At 34.9% G+C, this 24,720-nt stretch overlaps 1 protein-coding gene across 1 annotated transcript in view; it reads left to right on the top strand.

Annotated features, from left to right (window-relative positions):
* The window catches only part of LOC113511104 (collagen alpha-1(IX) chain-like), a 28,605-nt gene that overhangs the window by 3,358 nt on the left and 527 nt on the right, over positions 1–24,720 (top strand). Inside the window, exons 2-22 of the mRNA XM_026894694.3 lie at positions 1,695–1,753; positions 4,130–4,337; positions 5,839–6,031; positions 7,287–7,364; positions 8,019–8,105; positions 9,473–9,541; positions 10,574–10,609; positions 11,659–11,727; positions 12,653–12,715; positions 13,358–13,468; positions 14,258–14,339; positions 15,146–15,207; positions 15,658–15,754; positions 16,751–16,839; positions 17,222–17,329; positions 17,922–18,038; positions 19,076–19,192; positions 20,004–20,058; positions 22,057–22,152; positions 23,401–23,568; positions 23,986–24,048. Coding sequence (XP_026750495.2) covers positions 1,695–1,753; positions 4,130–4,337; positions 5,839–6,031; positions 7,287–7,364; positions 8,019–8,105; positions 9,473–9,541; positions 10,574–10,609; positions 11,659–11,727; positions 12,653–12,715; positions 13,358–13,468; positions 14,258–14,339; positions 15,146–15,207; positions 15,658–15,754; positions 16,751–16,839; positions 17,222–17,329; positions 17,922–18,038; positions 19,076–19,192; positions 20,004–20,058; positions 22,057–22,152; positions 23,401–23,568; positions 23,986–24,048 — 2,027 coding nt within the window. The remainder of the gene's footprint in view (positions 1–1,694; positions 1,754–4,129; positions 4,338–5,838; positions 6,032–7,286; positions 7,365–8,018; positions 8,106–9,472; positions 9,542–10,573; positions 10,610–11,658; positions 11,728–12,652; positions 12,716–13,357; positions 13,469–14,257; positions 14,340–15,145; positions 15,208–15,657; positions 15,755–16,750; positions 16,840–17,221; positions 17,330–17,921; positions 18,039–19,075; positions 19,193–20,003; positions 20,059–22,056; positions 22,153–23,400; positions 23,569–23,985; positions 24,049–24,720) is intronic.

Here is a 24,720-nt window from a genome sequence, read left to right as displayed (position 1 = left end):
ATAAGTAAAGACTTAATAATATCGTCATCTAAAAGTGTTCATGACCTTGACCTTTTAAATTAAAACTATTAGCCGTTATTCCAAGAGACATTTCCGTTGCAATGGACAAAATAAGTAGCCGATTGATTGTTGAAGGTTGAACAAAATGGGTCACGTCTGTGCCACTAGTAGCCACCAATTATTATTTGTTGACCCAATCGAGATTTAATGTTCAGAAAGTGGGCCGCCATGTTGATAGCGTGTTTTACGTATTATTCATTGTCATAGTCTATTTGCTTATTTATTTACTAGCTGACCCGGAAAACATTGTTTCGCCACCTACTACCAACTATCGGAACATTATTTTCACAGGGATAAAAAGTATCTTATATTTTATCTTGGGTAGGTAAATAATACATATTTACAAAATTTAATTGAAATCAGTTAAGCGGACTCAGAGTTTAAAGTGCACGAACGTCGTGTGGCCCCGCCGTAGAATAAACCACCCGTTTCTTTCCCATGGGTGTCGTAAATGGCGAAGGGAATTTAATGGTATAGAGATGGGCAGTAGCGTTCCTCTTAAATCATTACTAAAAACCTAACTGCGGTTGCCAACCTGCTTGCCAAGTTTAGCAACTACTGGCAATACTCCGCTTATAGGGAAGGCTTATAAGCAGTAGTAGACAATTACCGGCTGATATGTATGACAAACATTGTGACATGGGATTTTTATAAATCGCTCTTAGTTTTATTGAAATATCTATTCAAGATTAGAAATCAGCTTTAAAAATGCTTAGTTAGAAAAAAGCAAAAAAAAAAAATGGTTTTCCTAAATTTTTGTTTTGAAATTCCTTACAAAGTAGTAGAAAATATTATTTTTAAAATTTCGCTTTATTCATTTTGCACTGAGAAAACAAACAAAGTAAACAAACAACAAACAAAACGAAAACATAGTAAATTCATAAAATTCCCATTATACTAGACAATGCTAGAAAATGGGTATAGGAAAATGTCGAGATCGATGCGTCTACCTCGACATAGACTAGTATTTTCAAGTTTAAAAGACAGTCTACTAATACAAACAACATTGAATTTTTTTGTCGGAATGTTTTGATCAGTCTGCTTTAAATTTGATAAAAAATGTACATAGTTTTTTTTATGCAACTTAGAATGGCAAACAAGCTGACGGCCCACCTGATGGAAAGTGGTAACCATCGCCTATAGACATGAGCAGTACTAAGATATATGATATAACAGAGTATACTGTTTCACTCATAATACTCCCCATGCGTTGCCATTCCTGAGGACTCAGGTGTCTTTCCTCTATACCCTGTAAATTCATTGTTATATCCTACCCTTCAATTGTTAATTGACATTGTTAATTGGCTAGTTGTAAACTTTTTTATTATATTTAAATAAAAATATATTTCTCTCTAGGTACTAATTCTGTATTTATGGTCTAATTAGAGTTTAGATTAATGACTAATTCATTGTAAACCCAAAAACATACAAAAATGTTATAATTGTATTACAAAAAATACATTGAGCATTAATTATTTATACTAATTGTCCATTAAAAACAACAATTAGAAATTTTGTTTTAATTGTCAAACTCTTCGTTTAACTAATTTAACATGATCAACTTGCAAAAGATTCATTCAATATATTTATATAGACAGCCATTGCTTATATATATAAGATTATTTCTATTTCAGGTTAGTGATCTTTGTGGGTTTGATATCACCGTATCCAGCGAGCAATGGTGAATTACCAGGTAACATCTTTACTTATCATATCTGTAATAAGAAAGTAAGTCTGACGTGTAATGACGTGACAAACATATAAAAAGACGAAAATAAAAAAAAAAATTGCCTCTATTTCTCTTATTAAGAATCGCGAACCTCAACTAGTCTTCATCTAAAAACCCCTTCACATACCTCCGTGTACTACACCAAATCCTTTTCCGTTCAGGTAGTGAGCCTATGGAACATATAATACTCGTATGCTGTCATCCTCTATACGGAGTGCTCACTTAGCTTGGTTTGAAGGACAAGTCAAATCACATTTTCTTTCACTGTAGTTCTTCTTTTTATTTATTTATTTATTATCCTTCTGTAATTTTTTGACTGGATTTGTCATATTTCCTTGTGTGTACTATATATGTATTTATGTATTATATATAGTAGGTTAATAAATTGTATGTTTTTTAATATTTTTCTGCAATATACGTTTTTGTATTTTATGCACGAAACAGTTATTAATTCACTCTAGCGCCATTTACCCACTTCTATATTCTCTAACCAAAGGTTGTCTGTAAGAGATTGCACTAGCGATAAGATCGTTTTTTGAATCTTTATGTATATATTTCAATCTGTATTTATGTTACTGTATTTCGCTTGAATTATTTAATTGTAATTGATTATGTTTATGTTTCTGGTGCAATAAAGAGTTAAATAAATACATAATATAGATTTTTTTTATCGTCCATGTACAGACACCATTTACTTACAATTTTATTATAATAGTAATATTTTTGACAGCACTACGCGTACATGTTATGTGTACGATGAGTACCAACTATGACAGCGACTACTGTCTAGTAATAGAAGCATGCAAGGACCTAATTAATCGTCGACATGTTTCATCCATTAGCAAATAGTCTAAAGAACGTTGAACCGGCTCATTATTACAACAGTGAAATTCAGGGTCTGTATTTTTAGTGAGCTACATTTCGAGAGTATTTTCGTGTATTCACAATTGTAAAATACTACTGTGCATAAATTACAAAGCGGTTCCTCTCGTAGGCAATTAAATATAAAGGCATCGATAATTACAGCCCGTTGTTTATTTAGGTATTTTGTCACTGTTATTCGTTGAAATCGTAATTTTGTTTTTCTTTTATAGTATTCTGTTTATTTTGATAGGAATTCCACTCGTGACTTCATCGGCGTGACGAGGATAAAGTTTTTTATGGGATAGAAAAAGGTAATGTCACTTGCGCTATGGGTATACGCTGCCGGGGCACCAATGAGATGATAGGTGAGGATGAAATCAGTTGATCTCTCGTGGTGCATTCAATAATCGGAATTAATGTAGTTACCAGAGCAGGCTGCGAGGAGGTCAGTGGGGGGTCGTCCTACACTGCGTTTGCCCGTACGCGGTCACCACTCAAGAACCTTTCTTCCCTATCGGTTGTCGGTTCTTTGTGCTATGTCACCAGCCCATTGCTACTTCAGCTTGCTTATCCTAAATAAAAAATATAAATAAGTAAAATAAATACTAAAGTTTAAATGAGCTTATATGTACAAAATATATAACACACGCTTTCTAAATTTTAATAAAAGGAATGTCGTTATATTTCTCTTAATTACCGGAGCGCTGTAGGCATTACGAGATCGTAAAACCACTATCTGTACTGGTCATAAACTCGAAAAGTTTTTGAAACGATTTGACCTTGGCATATTAACTTTCATGATTCTTTATTAAAGTTTTACTCCTGACGCCTTTTGGACCTTGGTGCCCATTATCCAGGACACCAATGCAGATGGGTAGATAGGAATTGGTAGTAATGGGGCTTAACAGCTTCTTACTAGTAACGTACTCTATTAGGCCGACTTTCAAGCGGTTCCCCCGGAAACGATCGTGAATTATAGAATTATGGAATTCATCACGATGTGCTGCTAACTGATCTGCTTTCATTCTTATTCATCCTCTCTATATAAGTTAGCGGGGCACCAGTGGTGCCCCTTTAACGTATATCGTTAGCGAAGGTGAGGTTACTACTCTGTTTTCACCTATCAAAATCAAGGTAGACAAGCTGCTACTCGATCGGGTTGACTGCGTCTCTATCTAAGACCGATACCGGGTATTTTTTACATTAATTTATTTCTTTTTTGTAAATTAAAATTATTCGTTAAATGATTTGTCGAGCGTAAAACTTGAGAACGGCTGCGCAAATTCGGCTAATTTTTATGCAAATATTCTGAGAGAGATTCTTAAGAAGAGAAATATATGAAAATAACTGTTTAATAAAACGTAAAAACAGGTTTAAATCAAACTTAAACACGTGTGGGTTTTACCTTAACTCAAAACATAGGATACAAGAGCTAGTAATAAATAAACTTCTACCAATATTTTCCACTTGTTACAGATAATTTTACGACAGTAGCTCCGTTTCCAATCATCGCACCATGTTCGTCGCTTCGTCCTGGTGACGTGGACTTCCAGACAGTGGACCTGATAGCTGTGTATAAGCTCGACCGACCTGAAACCGCCGGAGTGTCGTTGGTACAAGGCTCGCAGTATTTGCAGAGAGCTTACAGGATAAAAGATGGCGCTAACCTGACTTTACCTTTACAGTAAGTAAAGAAAATAGATAAGGATAGGATAAGATAAGAAAAAACACCACCCCTTTATATATTTTCTTTAATGGATGAAAGTAAAATGGCAACCCCACATGGTTTCATTTGACTTTTTCAAATGATAATGGAATAATAATAATCTCACCAATGTTATCGGTTTACGCTGGTAGGACCCCAGTAATAGGCCAGGATGAAAGCAGGCCAATTGGCCTATCGCGATGAATTCTTTATAAGTTAACTACGATAATAATATATAATAGTATATAAGTGTATATAATGTGTAGGGATATATAATTAACATTATTACATGCATCATATCTGTATATTAAGAAATAATAGAATTTCATTGTGCCTCCGATCAAACTGTATATAATTACTCCTCTCCATCCAAAGGTTGCCTGGAAGAGATCGCTTTTAGCGATAAGGTCGCCCATTGTTTTCTCATTGTGATTATTTTTTGTAATTGTTTATATTTATAATAAGTTTATTATTGTAATCTCTTGGAGGAAATAATAAAGAGTATATATCTATCTACGATGGTTTTCAAAAGGGAGCCCGAGGTTGTTAATTCTCGTTCCCATCAATTGCTCCTATCCCTCATCTGGTATTAATCACGAGAGTTTTCACGGTGGACCAAGTGAAAGTAGAGCTGATAGGGTATATTGCAAGCTATGTTATAAATTGTACTGGCTATCTTAGCCCAAAATACAATACATGTACTAATAGACATGTTATAGGAGACGTGCCCCCATTATTTTTATGTAACGATCCGAAAAAAAAGGTACATATGTTCCTGACGCGTTGGGTCTGAGTCATCACGAAATCCAATAATATTCTGAGAATGATAGGGGCAGAGTAAATTGTTATTATATACTCAACTGCAATTGCTATATTTCAATATACAATAAGTCCTATTAATAGGAGAAGTCATTGTAAATCTAAGACGGTGGTACCCTGATATTATTTATTTATTTATTTATATACACTTTATTGCACCATTTATAAAATAGTAAATACATTTAACTGTAATAAGAAATGATACAAAAGGCGGCCTTATCGCTAAGCAATCTCTTCCAGACGACCTTTGGGTAGAGAATTACCTAATTATTCAGAAATGATGATGATATCAGCCGTTAACTGTATGCCTGCTGAATACAGGTTTCTACCTTGTGGGATTTTGGTAGTAGTCGCCACGTTTGGCAAGCGGATTGGCGACCGTAGTTAGCCTTTGATGATATTTTGAGAGGGTCGCTGCTTCTAATTTCTTGATCAGTAAATTCTCTTAGTTACTTCTTACGAAATTTACGGGAAAGGAAAGGGTAGCTTATTTTATGCCACAGACCACATGGCATATTTGTTTTATTTAGTAGTTATTCAGAGATACATGATGTTATTTAAGCATTTATTGAACAGTAGCAATAAAAGTGGCATCTTAATATTGCATCTACATTTATTTATGCGAACAGACAACAATCTAAGTTTTATCTTCAAATTGCAGACAAGTGTTCCCCAACGGCCTACCTCAGCATTTCAGTGTGGTCGGCACATTCAACAGTCGCGGCCAACGAAGACCTTGGAGTCTCATCAGAGCCCGCTCCAAGAATCTACAGTTTTCATTGACTCTTTTGCCTAATGCCAAGAAACTTGCCGTTTTTGTTCAAGGGACTAGGGTCGTTTTTGGGAGTGAGGAGGTATGATTAATAATTAGGTTTGAGTAATACGTATCAGTACCGCTCCGATATCTATATATCGAGTTTCTTTTGACATTGGTGGCGGAAAAATCATCCATTTCGATGTTGCTCATACCAAACGGATATCCATATTTATTTTGATCATGCTTTATTCCGATATTGCTAATATTTACCATATTCGTTATCGGACCAGTAGGTATATAGATATTGTAACTACAATATCCTCGGCGCTCCTCCACCGTGCGTTTTTCAAGGCACTTTCTCCCACGCACAACCACTCTTTGGAATCAACTTCCAGCAGCAGTATTTCCGAACCGATACGACAACATAACCTTCAAGAAAAGAGCATATTCCTTTTTAAAAGGCCGGCAGCACACCTGCAATGCCGTAGGTGTTGTGGGTGACCATGGGCGGCGGTAGTCACTTACCATCAGGTGAGCCGCATGCTCGTTTGCCCCCTGTGTTGTAAATATATATATATATATATATATATATATATATATATATATATATATATATATATATATATATATATATATATATATATATATATATATATTATGTATATTTTTATACTAAGAACCAACTCGTTAAAAGTATAAAATAATATTGTAGACTTTTTTATGTTGCAAGTTATTCATTTCGAAGCTGTAAATATTAAAAAAGAACAAGTAAATGTAATTGCAGTCTGTAAGAGAGGCTTATGTTTATGGCAGTATCTAAGAGAGACTTGTCAATTTAACTGCTTAAATTGTTTACTGTTTACGTTGTGATTTTTTGATGGAACTTCATTATATCAATTATATGATATTATTAGCTATATCCCGCGGCTTCTCTCACGTGAATCAGTACATAAACTATTCTATGTGCTTAATTAGGATATAATCTACTTATGTACCAAATTTCATTCGAGTCTATTCCAGTAGATTTTACATGAAAAAGTAACAAATATCTACTCATACATCCATTCATTTTTACGAACTTTCGCAATTATGTACAAGCACTATACTATATGCTTGTGCAGTAGTATGTGTAAAGTATAAAACTTTTTATATTACTTTAGTCGCAAACAAGCATACAGCCGGTCTGACGGTAAACGGGATATGGACGCCTGTAACACCAGATATGTCACGTGCGCATTGTTAACTTTTTTATTATTTTTTAACTGAAATGATGATGGAGCAAATATATCAAATGTTGTATTATAGAATGATTATATGAAATCATCAGGGTTCATCATCACCATGTTTTGCAGTTGTTCTCACCTGGTTGGCACAAATTGCACATGGCCGTTACAAATGACACCGTCAACGTAGCTGTCGACTGTGTTGAGGTAAATAATATATTTTTTTTATAAATATTAATTACTAGAGGGAGACTTTGTACAAAAGTCGTTTGCTTGCGTACCTCTATCGCATTCATGTTTCAACCGTGAAGTCGTAATTTGTATTTGGGATGTGTTAATCAGAAATATAAAAAGTCTATATCTTTCATCCCAAATTATACGTGCAGATGTAGAGCTGTTAAGGTGCCAAGAGTTAACAAATTGACAATTTTAATTTTATATTTGAAACAATAGTAAGGATTATGTAACTACTAGCTTTTACCCGCGACTTCGTCAGTATAATATGGATATGTTCACTGTCTATGTATTTCATATAATACGTGTATACCAAATTTCATAATGATGAATTAAGATGTTAAGGCGCTATAAGGTAACTAACAAACTCACTGTCATATTTATAATGTTAAGTAAGGTTTTATTTCTTAAAGACTTTTAGTACTAAATTTTTTTTATCATTTTTCGATCCATGTTTTTTTTTTGGTAAAATATTCAGTTACATTGGCAGAACACTTCCTTATAGGGGAAGGGAGTTGTTAGTAATGGAAACAAAGTGTCCCATTGTTACCAATATTATGTATATTGTTAGCAATGGGACTTAGTAAGGTTAGCTTATATGTGTCTTTTTTTGTTTTCATTACTCAGTTGAGACCAGAGAACGTTACTTATCACGACTTCACAAATGCTACACTTGTCACCATAGTGTCCAACGATGATGGTACTCCAACGCCGGTAAGTAGATACAGGTGCTTGACCTTTTTGTTTTATACAACTTAGAATGGCAATATAGCTGACGGCCCACTTGATGGAAAGTGGTAACCGTCGCCTATAGACATGAGCAGTACCATGGACATAAGAGTATACTGTTTCGCCCATGATACCCCTCATGCGTTGCCATTCCTGAGAACTCAGGTGTTATTCCTCTGTACCCAGTAAATTTACGCTAATAGCTAAATAAAGATACCCTCCGCTGCTGTAGAATCATGATAGAAACTAAATGAAAGAAAAATGATAAGATTTCTACTTTTATACACACAAGAGAAAATACAGGCATATTAGTGTAATTTCCTTCATTCATTCCACATCGCACCCTTAAATTGTCACCAATTTAAAACAAAATCTTGTTTGGTTTTAGTGATATTTGCACTTAAAAATAGAGCTGGGCATCTAATATGTTTTCTTTTCTCAAATTACAAATTTATTAAAATGTTTTATGTATTCAGGTTGACTTATGCCGATAGGTTTTTCGTCAATTATTAATTTTGGTTTTAATTATTGAGTTTAATAATTATTTAAGTATTTGTTAATAGTAAATAATAATAGTTATAAAAATATTTATTAATTTGACAATATAATTGACAATTTATGTTGGTCATGGTTCGTTCTCGGTCCGATCTCGGTCTGGTGATTAGAAATATTTAGAGATTGATTGTGGCTGGAACAGAACTGGACTGTGGTCTGATAGTACGAATTCATACTTCGTTTTTATATAGCTTTATATTTTAGATAGATAGATAGATAATTTATTTGCATTACTTACAGCACACAAATTATAACATATATAGATATACATAAAAAGCGAGATAATATAAATGATTAAATAAAATACATAAAGCCAAGTACAATTTTCTTTTGTGCGTGTGCCATAACAATACAAAATGGTCACAACTCAGTTTATTGCTTCGCCCTCAAAAGAGCAAAGCACTGATATTCTGTTGAGGCTAAAGGGAATAGGGTAACAATAAAACAATATACTACCAGATTATCTATACAGTAAACAGACAGATATGTCACTTTATCTAGCAGACAAATGGATCCTAGAGGTAACTTGTTGAAATATCAAACTTTTGCCTCTCAATTAAGATTTTTTTGTAAATTAATTTTGAAACACTTAGTGGCGATCAGTCTTATGAGAGGTGGTATATTGTTCCAACATTTTGTGGCTTGATGTCGGAAGCTACCATTAAAAGCTGCAGTTTTATGGGGATGACAAGCTAGATTTTAAAGTGTTAATCAGCCATGAACGACATAAAGTAAGGTATAATAATGATAAAAAAATCAACGTTACATAAGTTAATGATTCTTTTATATTCTTTTAGGTCGATCTTCAATGGCTCTCCTTGAGTTGCAACCACTACAACCTCACCAGCGACAGTTGTGAAGAACTTGTAAGTAATAATACTGATAATACTGACTGATTTTTTTTAATAGTGATAATGGAATGGTAACCCTGCCCGCGCTATCGGGATACGCTGGCGGAGCAGCAGTGAAGAACGATAGGTGAGGATGAAGCAGGTCAGTTGGCCCATCGTGACGAATTCAACAAGAATTGTTCACGATGGTTTCCAGGGGGAACCACGTGGAGGTCGACCTAATGGGGCATATTGCTAGCAATGGGGCTGTCAAACTCCATTGCTAACAATCCCTTTCCCCCCAATACTGACTGATAATTTTTTTTTGTGATTGAAACATTATTACAAGTAATAATAATATGTTTATTTTTATGACATAAATAGTTTATAAGCAATTGAGAAAATGTTTCCTTGTTTTTTTTTTTAAATAGATAAAGTGCTAGGTCAATAACTACCTACTGGTGAATTATTTTGCAATTATATGTATTGAAAATGTGTGTCATAAAATAAAATAGAGATTTCATAAATATATGACAATGTTAAAAAAAAATTTCAATGCCCTTTTCTTCTTTGCTTTATACTCATATCAGCTTTTACCCGCGACATCGTCTACGTTATTATTTCCAGGATTATATTGTTTCTTTTTAATGTATGAAAATGTAATAGTGCCTGTGTTATCGGTATACGCTGTCGGGCCACCAATGAGGTATGATACGAGTAGGTGGGGATGAAAGCAATTCAGTTAGTCCATTGTGACGTATTAAAGAACTACGGTAGTTTTCATGAAGAACCGCGTGGAGGTCGACCTGATAGGGTATATTTCTAGTAATAGGGTTGCTGAACCCCATTATTAACAATCCCCTTTCCACTTGGCAACTGCCATTAGGCTTTGTTGATGTTTTAAAAGGGTCACTGCTGCCCATCCCTCTGCTATTAGGTTACTAAACTCAAATATAAACAAATTATTATGAAAAAGTTCCTGTTAAATAACGTTGTTACTTTTACACGTAACCATTATATATTTGGTTATCTAAATGGGCCAAGTCCTGTAACAGTTTTATATTTCAGGAGGAACCTGAGAATCTCATTGACTCATCGCTACAGGTACGCATTGTTATAAAAAAAAAATAGGTAAGATTAATTTAAACTTTCGTATGGAAATAATATAGAATGAGAGTAATTTCAAATAAATTGAAAATAAATTAAAATAATTTAAAGTAGTTTTGTTTTTAATACAAAAGGAATTTTCTGGAAGAATCTTCGGAGATGGTAACGTATTAGGGGTGTCATGGGCGATTTTAGATACAAATGTATAGAAAGAGAAATAGCAGGCAATAGATAAGAAAGCTTCTGACTATCTCATATCGTTCTTATAGTCGTGAGTTTATTTATTTAAATATCACAAGTGCTATTTAAAAATCGTCTGCTTGGGTAATACCTCTATTCCACTAGTGTTACTATCGCCAAACAACTATGCTTGTATGGATGTATTTCTGTTTGAAAAATGGAATATGGTAGTCAAATACCTGGATACGAAGGCATAGCAACATAGTCTTCAGGAATAACAACGCATGAGTAGTACCTTGGGCGTTATTGGTGTATTCTGTGACGTTCATGGTGCTATTCATGTAAAAAATGTAAAATTATATTCTACAAAAAAAAAACCGACATCAATCGTTGCTAAATTAGTTCATTTATATTTAAAAACTAAACTACTAGACCGTTTTGGTTAAAGTTTTTACAGGATCACTCTAAAAGTATACATTTTCAAATGTAAAAAAGAATTTTCAAAATCAGTCTATAAATGACGGAGTTAGGAGGTGAATATAAAAAAATTGAGGACCTCCTTCCTTTTTGAAGTCGGTTTTTTTTGATGCGTGAAAATGATATGGTAACCCCGCCTGCGCTAATGGGATACGCTGGCGGAGTACCAGTGAAAGGTGATAGATGAGAATGAAAACAGGCCAGTTCGCCCATCATGATGAATTCATCAGGAATTAACCATAATAGTTTCCAGGGGGAATCGCGAGGAGATCGACTTGGTTGGGTATATTGCTAGCAATGGGATTCTCAGACTCCATCACTAAAAATCCCTTTCCCCCCTTTTTGAAGTCGGTTGAAAACTAATTGGAAATGCCATCCACTGTTTTCAGATTGATTCGAGTGCGAGTGCTAATTTCGATCCAACGTTAGATGTTGTCTGCAATGGAACATGTCCTCCAGTGAGTATAAAATTAATAGTTTTTTTTTAATGTATGATAATGAAATGGTAATCCCGCCTACGCTATCGGTATACGCTGGCGGGATACCTGTGAGGGATGATTGATTGATGGGGATAGATGCAGGTCAGTCAGCCCATTGTGAAGAACTCCATTAGAATTAAACAAGGTGATATGATAGAGTATATTGCTAGCAATGGAGCTGTTAGATCCCCATTACTAACAATCTCTTCCCTCAAGAGTTGTATTAGCACTAAATAATAATAATAATGCCTTTATTCGCTAACCACAATTTTACTTTAACTTACATACTACTTATTACTAAGCTAGCTTACTAGCAACCATTATGTTGGTCAGGTTGTCTGTCGACACAGGCATCCCCCAATTGCTGCCACTTTCCTCTATCCCTGGCTGACTTTCTCCATCCTTTAGGTAAATCGTCCTCCCATCTTTTGATTTAGCATTTTTTAGTATTAGCACTAATTAGTACTAAATTTCACCCGTGACACAGTAGTTGCCATGCTTGGCAGGCGGATTGGCAGACGCAGTTTGGCTTACGGTGATGTTCTAAGATGGATACTGCTGCCCAATCCTCGATCGCCTCTTACAATACACACGGGAAAGGAAGGGGTGGCCCATCCTATGGCGAGGCCATACAGCAGCAATTTAAGGAATAGTTACATTTATTTATCTAACTTCAGGTTTTACTGAATGCTAGGTTGAAAAACATAAGCTTCCAATAGTGGATCAATTCGACAAGATTTGAATCCGCGACCGGTTTTCATTGTTTTAACGTTCCTAAATGAAAAAGTTATAGAAATATTTCCAAATAATTTATTATTTCCACTCTATCTCTCTGCTAGTATTTTTATTAATATTTATTTCATAAAGTAGTTACTAGAATCTTTATTTTGATAATCGCTTACAGGGTCCAGAGGGGCCACGGGGTCCTAAAGGTGACATGGGCATAAGAGGGCCTCCTGGTCTACCGGTGAGTAATTTAACGTTCCTTTTATATATTTACTAGCTTTTACCCGCGGCTTCGTTCGCGTGACCGGGATATGTTCATTAACCGAGTTAAAAAGTAGTAAATAAACTTTTTCATCCCATATAGTACATGTATACTAAACTTTATAATAATCGGTTAAGCCGTCAAGGCGCTAACAGGTAACAAACAAACTCACTTTCACATTTATAATATTATTAAGGATTTCTAGGACTTATTCATAGACAAGCTATAATACTCATATCACTTGCCGGCAAGAATTCGGCATAAAAATTTTATTTGTAACTTTTATAAATTATAATAGGTACTGATTTATTATTGTTGATAGTTGAATTTCTACTGGCCTGATGTGGTACATCTGTTTTGGGTAGTCATTTACGTGTAATATCATCTAAAACAATAGTTTATTTATTAGTTTTTTCACTATTTGTTTGTGTGTACAGACAAAGTGTACTAAAACGACTGCACACACATTATTTTTTATTAAAAGATGAATTTGCGCTTATTTTACGTTTGTATGGAATAAGAAAGGGGAGTTAAAAACTAATGTCATCTTTTACATACGTTACGATCGTTATTTAGTTTTTTTCTAGTTTCAATGATACTTAACAAAACATTTCTTTTCAGGGAGTGAGGGGCCAACAAGGTCTTGCTGGTTTGACTGGGGCGCCGGGGATCAAAGGAGATAAGGGGAACATAGGGATTCCAGGGCTACCGGGATTGCCAGGGAGAGCAAATGTGAGTAACTTTTAAATAGTTTTATCAATACCATTATGATAACGTTCGTTGTGTAGTGGTTTTACATTTTTCGATGATAGCGAATTCTATCCCCACATAATATAAACATTTGTATTTGCATTGTGTTCATGGATTAAATTATGGATAGAGATCTCAATATTATCCTATATATATATACATAGTTAAACGTGGAAAATTGCAAAGATGTCTGAAGTCGATATTTTTATAAATCAATAAAATCTAGATAAATTGGTCGTATATTTCTATTTATTTTTGGTTACGTTAAGGGTAATATTTTTTGATAATATTATTACATACTTCAGTAACAATAGGAGCATGTTTCTTTCCCGCTTTGCATTTATGACTTGCTATTTTGGTGTCTATAATTTTGGGCAGATTGTCCCTTATGTGACTGACATATTTATTTCTCCTGTAAATTATAACATTTGAATATTATCCATGTTCATGGACGAATGTATGATAGTTTCATTGGCGTGTTCTACAAAATTACTATTTTGTAGTATGTATTTGTGCAATTGAAACACTAAATAAAATTAATTACAAACTGATCCCATTTACACTACCATCTGCCTTTACAAGAATCTTATATATTTAGAAACCTGTAGTAAAGTTCTTTGCTCAATAGATTTGATAGTTTTTGTTGCATTCGGTATACTTGTATCAGGGAAGAACATTTATCCCTCGTGTATTTGTGGGACAGAGTTACCCACGCAAACCATTTTTGTACATTTATTTGCTCTATATATATTTCATCCTTTTTTGTTTTAGGGTAATATCACAGTGAATGGACGACCTGGTCTACCTGGAAGGCAAGGACCTAAAGGGGAGAAAGGAGATACCGGGCAAAAAGGTATTTTTTAATCAAATATACATTAATTGAAACCGAAATTATTAAAAAAATATGTATATTATTAAATCGATGATTTTAGTTTTAATTGACGGTAAATTTACGTAGTTAATTGGGTAGAGAAAAGTATTTATTGTTCAAAGTCAGTGTAAATATGGTTAAATAGGTATATTATGTATATTTGTAATGTCCAAGAGAGGTCAGAGAACAATTGGTACGCCACCAATCCGATGGTTGGATGACAGAGCGAATAGTGAAGAGCAGTGTATGAGGTTAGCTCAGGACCATTGCAAGTGGTGCAACAAATAGGTGGCCTATGCCCAGCCGTGGGTTAATGTGGGTTGAATATATAATTATTATTTGAGAATTTGTTATTTATAGATTCTGTATACATGTTTACTTACCGGTTTCTGTACAAATCATTGCATCCCTTCTCTTCTGAAATCCACGTGAACAAAGTAGCGGACAACATACTAGTGTAAATACATATATATTTCTATACATCCATTTTTTATAAATATGGATGAAGCATTGCTTTACGTGTATATTTTATTTTCATTTCGTTTGTACTTATTAATATTTTGTGAACGTAAGTTTGTTTGTTTGTTATTTCTTGACGCCTTAATGATTCAATCAATTGTCATTATCCAGAACATTTCAATCAAACAGTAGATAAATCCCGGTAACGTGGACGAAGTCGCGGGTAAAATCGTACCCAGCACGTAATAAAAATTGAATGATATCGATTCAACGGCTGTGTATATCCGGACTGATTGAATCTGTTGGCAGCTGATCCGTTAATGTTTCAGGTGAACCCGGTGAATCGGGTTTAGTCGGATTATCCGGCTTACCTGGTGCGGACGGTCGGGATGTAAGTTTCAATTTAGGCTATGATTGGTAAGGGATAATTAAATAAATATCTATCAAAGGATAGGTAGATGTTTATTTCAGTTGGTATGAAATGTTTCCCAATGTATACAAAATTAATTGATTAACAGCTTTGTAAACCAATGTATAAAAAACCTAAGATGCACAGTCGAAGTAGTCTCCGCATTGATATGAAAATCTTCGCATTGCATTAAATACAGAGTGCATGTACTTATTTGTAACTGTTCAGTGATGATTGTGCACCATCCATTCGTGTTTCTAACGTGAAGCAGTTGTGTTTGCATGGCTGTGTTTGAAGGGTGGAATATGGCAGTGAATTTACAGGGTACAGAGGATTAAAATAACTTTAAGTTACGTCTTGGAAAATGTGAGGAGATCCGACCACAGACAATGGAGATTTTGTTTTTGATTATCTGAACTGGATAATTTTTAGGGCCAGCCGGGACCACAAGGACCTCCTGGTCCGAAAGGGGAGCCTGGCCTTCCAGGTCCCGCGAGCACAGCTGTTTATAACACGACTGCGGTCCCAGGCAAGTTTCATAATACACATACACGACTGTTGGTACAATACTACATATAATTTTGCGGTTTTAATGAAATGTATGAAAATAAAATTATTATTTCACATGTTTATTAAAAATTTGTTTTAAAGGATTAAAGTGGAACGTTTTTTGGAAGTTTCCTTTTTAGGATTCCTTTATATAGGTCGATATCTGACTCAGTAAGGATGACTGTAAACGACCTTTTTTAAAATAGTAACAAATGAACATGTACTTATTCTTAATGTAACACTATATATGTAACACAAATATGGAAAAATAAATTATTACAATTAGTTTATGCTGGTGGGGAAACAGTGAGACTTCTGCGATTATTTTGAATCCCATTAATATTATAATCGCGAAAATTCGTAAGGATGAATGAGTGGATGTTTGTGTTTATTTCACGCAAAAACTACAGAACGGATTTAAAAGAAATTTGGTACATAGGTAGGTTATATCCTAACTCAGCACATAGGATATTTTAAGCACTGATAATTAATGATATTAATGATTAATGACATGGAAAATAGTTAATGTAAAATGATGAAAAATAACATCGTCTGCTTTATCGATTTAGACTAGTGCGTTATTAATGTGGGCTCACAGGTGAGTACGAAGTCAGCAGTTGGCCCATCGTGACGAATTTAGCATAAATTTATCACAATGTCTTTCCAGGAGGACAGTGTAAAGGTATACCTGACTATATAATTATGGTCACTAGTTCCTAACAATATACTTTTCTAGGTCTCATTATTATATATCTGAGATGGAATCTGAGGTTGTTGGCAAAAGAAATTGTTGGAAAAGCTCTATCTAGCTGTTATTAATCAATAGCTAAGCTATCTAAACATAGATTTCAGTTCGATTTTCTATTTTTCAGACCGAACCACAATAATTTATACATTTGGCTTACGTCACAATTAGATAAATCCGTATCAGATTAGCACCAGTAATTTTGATACTAAAATTGTTTTAAATGTATAGGACCTAAAGGAGAGAAAGGAGCTGCTGGAAAGCCTGGTCTTGACGGTGCTCCTGGATTAAGGGGTCCACCAGGATTGGATGGAGTTAGAGTAAGTTCAAAATTTTGTGACTCAAAAAGTATTTTGAATATAAAGTGAATCCTTAAAAAAATCTTAATAGCGTATAACGTCTACCTGGTAGGTTATATTGCTAGTAATGGGGTTGGTTGAACCCATGATTAAAAAACAATTTTTTATGTCAAGTACTAGAAATATACTGATATAGCCTCTTTATATGGAGAAGGGGGAAAGAAAGAGACTAGATTTTCTTTATAACACGGGGCAAACGAGCATGTGGTTTATCTAATAATAAGTGACTACCGCCGCCCTGATCACCCGCAACACTAGAAGGATAGATTAAAATTATTTAATCTATCTCTTAAATTATCTTCAAATAACTATGTTTGATTATTAAAATATTTTAATTTGACAGGGCCCTCCAGGCCTAGAGGGGCCTATGGGAGTGCCTGGCTCTCCCGGACTGAGAGGGCTGCCGGGTCCACAGGGGCCTATTGGAGAACGGGGACCAGAAGGATTACAGGTTATTTTTTGTAGTAGATAAGTACATTTCGGAATGGTAAGAAATAGGTTGGTTATAACCCTAATATAACTAAAAAAATTCGTTATTTTTACAGTTATATACATTTATTTATTCTTTATTAAAAAAATGTTTAATACAAATTGCAAACTTAATACTATATGGTATTTTCTTCCAGTTTAGTTTTGGAAAAGCGTAAAAATGTAACGTATAATGCGATGTAAAGTTTTGTAATTATTTAAAATTAATTTAAAGTAAGTGCATTAATATTCTGCATGCATGTAACAATCCTTTTTACCCTCAAAGGTTTTTTTTTAATGAATGATAATGGAATGGTAACCCCACTCGCGCTATTTGTATACATCGGCGGGGCACTAGTGAAGGATGAGAGGTGAGGATGAAGTAGGTCAGTTAGCCCATCGTAACGAATTCAACAAGAATTGTTCACGATGGTTTCCAGGGAGAACCACGTGGAGGTCGACCTAATAAGGCATACTGCTAGCAATGGGGCTGTCAAACTCCATTGCTAACAATCCTTTTCCCACCCAATTTCTCAGATTAGCTAGTTAGATAAAATAGATGTTTTTTGGTGTAGGGCCCAGAAGGACCTCCAGGGAAGCCAGGCTTACCCGGGCCACCAGGACAAGCAGCTTCGGTTACTCCAAGCGTGGAGGTGGCAGGCCCACCTGGCCCACCAGGAGAAAGGGGACAGGTGAATTAACAATTCGAATATTATTTTGTTGAAAATTCGTTGATTGATATAAATAATTTATTAATGCTAAAAATTGCAGATAATATCACTATTGAATATATTTAATATTTAGTTCTTTTTATATTTAAACTATTTATATGTATAAAACAGAACGGAATGAAATGAAGTAGAGTAAAAAAGAGAAGAATAGAATAGAAGAAAATGATTCTTCAATGTGATTTAGATATGACCGTTTGATAATTGCATATTTTATGTGACTTCAGATGTAGAAGTAGCAATTCGAGAGAGCAAAACGTCTCTTTTTTAACATCGATTCATTGGAATTTATTTTAAGGGTAACTCTATTGATTTAAAATTTGACCTTCAGGAACTGTGAAAAACGCATTCAGTTTGATGAAGTAGTTTTTGCGTGATACTAGAATAAACATACTGATAGACAGATGGACAAAATTTCTAAAAAATATTGTTTTGCTGGTCTTATTAAGACCCCTCATATTAACTTTTCTACACTAATATTATAAAGAGGAAAGATTTGTATTTTTGTGTGTATGTATGTTTGTAATGAATAAACTCAAAAACTACTTTGCCGATTTAAAAAATTCTTTCACCATTAGAAAGTTACATTTACCCTGAGTAACACAGGCTATATTTATTGCTAGAAGAGATTAGGGATCTCTACTAAAACTTTAGCAACGTAATTCAAAATGTAAAAAAAATGCTGTAAAATATGTTTCGTCGCGTTCGCTGCGGAAACTATTTGTGATAGAACAAAAGTATGTTCTACAATATTGAAGAAAATATCAATTACTACAAAAACTTTGCGATACTACGTGTTCAACTATTATCGTTATGTCACAATAACCACTTTTAAAATGTTGTAAAAATGTCCACTGCTAGTCTTATATATTTCTAATGTACAGACATCGTCTACGATTTTACCATATTACTTGTAGTAAGATAATAGAAATCTTGTTATTTTTTTCATGCAATGTTTCTCTGTAGAATGATTAAGGATTATTATATGTATTTGCATCTAGAAAGGCGAGCCTGGTAATCCGGGAATGCCGGGCAGAGACGGTGTAGATGGTGTGCCGGGCGTACCGGGATCGATGGGTCCTCCGGGATTACCAGCTCCATACAATACTGTCGTCCAGGTATTGTAGCTTGTAATGTTGATTTGTTATACTTTTTTCTTTTACAGTAATTATACTCTATACTAATGTAGGTACTAAAATGGAAGCTTTTGTTTGAACTATGGAACTATGGACCAGTCAGATTTGAAAACTTATTTTTGTAGAAGGTTAATTATTTATATCTTTTTTTAATGCAATTTTGAATGGCAAACAAGTTGACGGCTCACCTAATGGAAAGTGATAACTGTCGCCTACAGACATGAGAAGTACCATGGATATAACAGAGTATACTGTTTCGCCCATGATACCCTCCATGCGTTGCCATTCCTGAGGACTCAGGTGTTATGATTTAAATTATTTCAAAAACGAATTAGGTATATACATATGATTTTTATATGTGGTTTATTAAATATACCTATAGTATAGTAAAACACATCGATGGCTGGCTCGTCCGTCATACTCCTTAACGTAGAGGCTGGTCTGTTCAAGAGTACTGTGATTGATTGTAGTTTTTTTATCAATATGAAATTTGTGACGGTTAATTATAATTAACATAAATAAAAAAATACTTTTATTTTATTTATTTTAATGTATTTTAACGTAGCAATATACAATTAATTATTAATTTTTACCAAAGAATATCTAATAATATTACGTATTCCTAATATTAAAAAATAGTATCTACTTATTTATTTAGCATAATTTGATAATTTATTAGCAGCTCATAGATTAGTTATGGTGGTAATAGTGAACAGATATCCTCTTTTTATGGATAGAAGTCCATGTCTAACAGTAGGCATTTATAATTATGACGATAATATGGTGTCTACAGGCTCCCACATTAACGGAGAACGAAGTAAGGACTATTTGTGAAGACCTTATAAGACGTAAGTAATGAGGCATAATAAAAATATATTCTTGGTAGTTATACAGGGTGGCCCAAAAGTCCTTAGAAAAGTAAAATTTGAATTAAATGAAAACGGCGCGCGTGAGCGGTGCAGGGGAAGCGGGGGCAGTAACTTCGGTTTCTGGGAATTTAGTCGCGATGGAGCGTTTCACCGGAGCGGACCGTGCGTTTTGTGTGCGCGAGTTTTATCAAAACAACAATTCGGCAACCGTTGCGAGGCGTAAATTTCAAGAACACAAAGGTTTACACAACTTTGATGACACCCCAGCTCTCCAAACGATTAAGAATTGGGTTACTAAGTTCGAGGTGACCGGTTCGATGTTAGATAAACCGCGGTTGGGTCGCCCAAGGACATCACGTACGGAACAAAACATCGACACAGTGGCACAATCTATTCGTGAAAATCCTACACAGTCAACTCGTAAGCGTTCCAGTGCATTAAACGTATCCAGGACATCGTTACAACGGATTTTGAAGAAAGATTTACTTATGCACCCTTACAAAATTCAGTTGGTGCAAGAATTAAAAGAAACTGATGCTATTCAGAGAGTGAATTATGCTAATGAAATGTTTAATCGGTTTACTTCGTTCAATAACATAATGTTCTCTGATGAGGCACACTTCCACATTAACGGACATGTTAGTAAACAAAATTGCCGCTATTGGATCCCGATTAATCCAAAACTTAAGCACCAGAAGCCCTTACATAGCCCTAAAGTTACAGTTTGTCCGCTATGTTAGCCCATGGCATCATAGGGCCTTACTTTTTTGAGGACGGCAGAGGGCGTGCTGTTACTGTTACTTCGGAGCGATATGTGGCCATGATCGAGGAGTTTTTCACACAAAAATTGCAAAACTTTCCAGGCTTTAATGCCCGAACATGGTTTCAACAGGATGGAGCAACTTCCCACACCTCCAATACTGCTATGCCCGTTATCCGTCAACTTTTTCTAAACAAAGTTATCTCTAAGAGAGGAGACATTTCCTGGTCACCACGTAGCCCGGATCTGACTCCAATGGATTTTTTTAAGGCTAAAGTTTAACCCGCGGTCAATTAATGACCTAAATAAAAACATCCGCAGAGAAATGGCAAGCATTTCAGCAGTGACGTGCCGCGCAGTCATCGACAATTTCAGAAGGCGTTTGCAAGAGTGCCGTGACTGTAACGGATTACATTTGGACGACGTTATTTACAAAAAATAATTCCCGTTTTTCTAGCTATTTTTACAAATAAAAATATTATTCATAGTGTAATTAGTTTTATTTTAATTAATTTTTTTCATTACTAAGGACTTATGGGCCACCCTGTATATTGCCTATAATTGTATCAAATTTATTATTTTTACCCACATACATATATATACAAACTTGCCGTGTGGTCCCGGCATAGAATGGACCATGTCTTGCTTTCTCGTGGGTGTTGTAAGAGGCGACTAAAGGAATTTAATAGTTGAAGGACAGGTAGCGTCTCCCTTATAACATCATTAAATCCTAAATGCGGTTATTTCAGCCAAGCATGGCAAATACTGGCAAACTCCCCACCTCTACCATTATGGGGGTGGCTTATGTTCAGCAGCGGACAGTTAACGGCCGATATGAAGTATACAAAGCTATTTATATTATTTACTACGATTCCCCCTCGTTTAGCACAGGTTTTATTATTTATTTATCAAAAAATTAACTTACGATGTATTGGTACATACAAAACTTTTGTAAAAAAAACTTCTAAATAATGGTTAAACCTTATCAAAATCCATTGAATGGTTCAAAGAAAATTAGACGGAGATAAGATTTGCTCACACTGTTGCGCTGTCAGTTATATTTTTTGCTTTTCTATATGATGTTCTACGACTAGAATAGACGTCTAGTTATGTTTTCTTATTATGGTAACTATTGGAAGATAATGTAGGTTTATATCGACATTTTAGCCAGAAAGACTGTGAATTAATAACTATGAAATATACAATATTATTTTCAGAAAATTTACAAGAATTTATGTTGACTCTGTCGACGCCCTCGCCTATTGTTAAAAGAAGAGGAGCTCCGGGTAGACCAGGTCCTCCCGGTATACCAGGTAATGCAACATGCTGATAATACTGCTACTTAAATGAAGGTTATTTTATACCATATTTCAGGTCGAACCTTACGTGGTTTGTTTTGGGAACTATTTTGATTATCTCCCAATTATTCATTTTCATAAAGATTAACAAACTGATCTGATTTCACCTTCACTTATCGTCTCACATTGGTATCGGTATATGGATTATAATGGAATGGTATCCCCGCTTGCGCTAATGGTATACATTGGCGAAAACCAGTGAGGGATGATAAGTGAGAATGAAAAGGTAGATTAATAGTTCATCGTGATGAATACACCTGGAATTCAGCATGATGAGTTTCCAGGGGGATCACGTGCAGTTTGACCTGACAGAGTATATTGTTATGACTAGTTCGCATTACTAACAATCCCTTCCCCCTCAATACGAGGGATTACTACTCCATTATTATAAAAAAAGCTCGTATGAGGGTAGGTACGGGAGACTCGTAGAAACTGTACGTAACAATACATAGGGTTACAACCTTTCTTTGTTCTTTTAGCTTCTCTTCTTTTATAAATAGTTAACTTTGGAAATAGTTCTAGAGTAAGGGATATCACATGGAAATAGTTCTAGAGTAAGGGATGTCTACAGCCACTTTTAATTCTTTGCACCGCTCAACATTGATAATTCATCCTCACACTCTTGAGCCAAAATGGTCACTTACAGTGTAGTTGCACAGGAGGAAAGTGTGGAATAAACTCTTTGCCTGGGTTTTCTACAGAGACAACATCATAAGGTTCTTCAAAATGGGCGTAATGTAATGTAAGGTTTCAGAGTCGGCAATGCAACGTGTGATGCCTCTGGTGGTGAAGGCGTCCAAGAGCATAGTAAACTTTTAGCATCAGACGGGCTGTGTATTTGTTTACCACCATAGTAGTGTGAAATATAAGGCATAGATAAAATTGTATTCTTAAAAGGTTTTTTAAAGGTATTATTTATTATTAAGATATTATTAGGTGAATCATAAAGTTAAACAATATCGTACTTGAAATATTCGAGTTTAAAAGTCAACAAACATATCTTTGTACAGATTTGCAGAATTTAAACTTAATTATCTCAGCTTGGATATTAGTTAAGGCAAAAGTTATCATATCTTAAATATTTACTTAAAGTAGTACTACAAAGTAATAATAAAATTAAAAATAGTTACTATAATAATTATAACATTGGCCATATATGAAGGAAACAAAGTAAACTAATATCCTTTTATAACGATTTTGTAGGTAAAAACGGGGATCCTGGCGAACCCGGTCCTCGTGGATACCCTGGTGAGACTGGAGAGCCAGGTAAACCTGGCAGTCCAGGGGGCAGAGGTGAGAAAGGGGACAAGGGCGAGCGAGGACCTGAAGGAGTAGGACTACCTGGTGTAGAAGGACCTAGAGGTATTCCAGGTGAGTTTATTCCAATTCCAATTTTTCACATGTAAACTCCAAAGGACGAATCTCCTGATGTATGTAGAAACTCTGATTTTGATTATAAAATTTATTTAAGAAATAACAGAATGGATCATGTATTAATTCCTTATCTTAGGGTTTATCTTATTCCTTCATTATTCATAACTATTTTTGTAGCTCTGAAATATGGCAAAAATTATCTGCCTCTGATAAGAAGTGATAACTCGTTTGTGGATGAATTATATGGTAGATACTTTGCTTCTTCTCAAAGGTCTTTATGGTATATAAAGCCACAGATAATATAATACTATACGAGTACATAAAGCATAATATTTTAGAACTGTAATTAGAGATATTACAAATACACATGATATGTATGTATATACAAGTAATTTATATACAAATTGCTTTTAGGCCCCGTTGGACCTCCGGGACCAGAAGGTAGATCTGGCCAACGAGGTGATCCGGGGCGAGAAGGTAAGTGGATAACCCATTTATATTACAAGGAAACCATGTAGCTTATGTATATGTATATGTATGGTGGGTTTAGGTTTTTTTATACAACTTAGAATGGCAAACAAGCTAACGGCCCACCTGATAGAAAGTGTTAACTGTCGCCTATAGACATGAGCAGTACCATGGACATAACAGTGTATATTGTTTTGTCCATGATACCCCCCATGCGTTGCCATTCCTGAGGACTCAGGTATTATTCCTCTGTACTCTGTAAATTCACTGCCATATCCCATCCTTCAAACTCTTGAATAGATGATGATGGCACAAATAAATTTGGGGCATAATTTTAATTTTTAGTACAGTAGGTTGTATACCAACATATCAATCATTTATTATAGAATATACAAGAACATAGTTTCCGTGTGGTCTCGGCATTGGATAAGCCACCCCTTCTTTTCCTGTAGGTGCCATAAGAGGCGACTAAGGGAATTTAATAGTAGGGATGGGCAGCAGTGTCTCTTTTTTAACATCATTAAAGCTTGACTGCAGTTGCCAACTCGCCTGTCAAACATGGCAGCTACAAGCAAAACCCCTCCAAATAGGTAGCCTATGTTCAGCAGTGGACAGTTAATGGCTGATATAGTATATATACAGCTGATATACAGTGCGTCTGGATTAGTAAGTGAAGTAACC

The sequence above is a fragment of the Galleria mellonella genome, unplaced genomic scaffold (genome assembly GCF_026898425.1).
Source record: "Galleria mellonella isolate WM207_F2 unplaced genomic scaffold, CSIRO_AGI_GalMel_v1 utg133, whole genome shotgun sequence".
In the NCBI taxonomy this organism is placed as follows: domain Eukaryota; kingdom Metazoa; phylum Arthropoda; class Insecta; order Lepidoptera; family Pyralidae; genus Galleria; species Galleria mellonella.
This window is presented reverse-complemented; position numbering and strand designations above follow the sequence as displayed.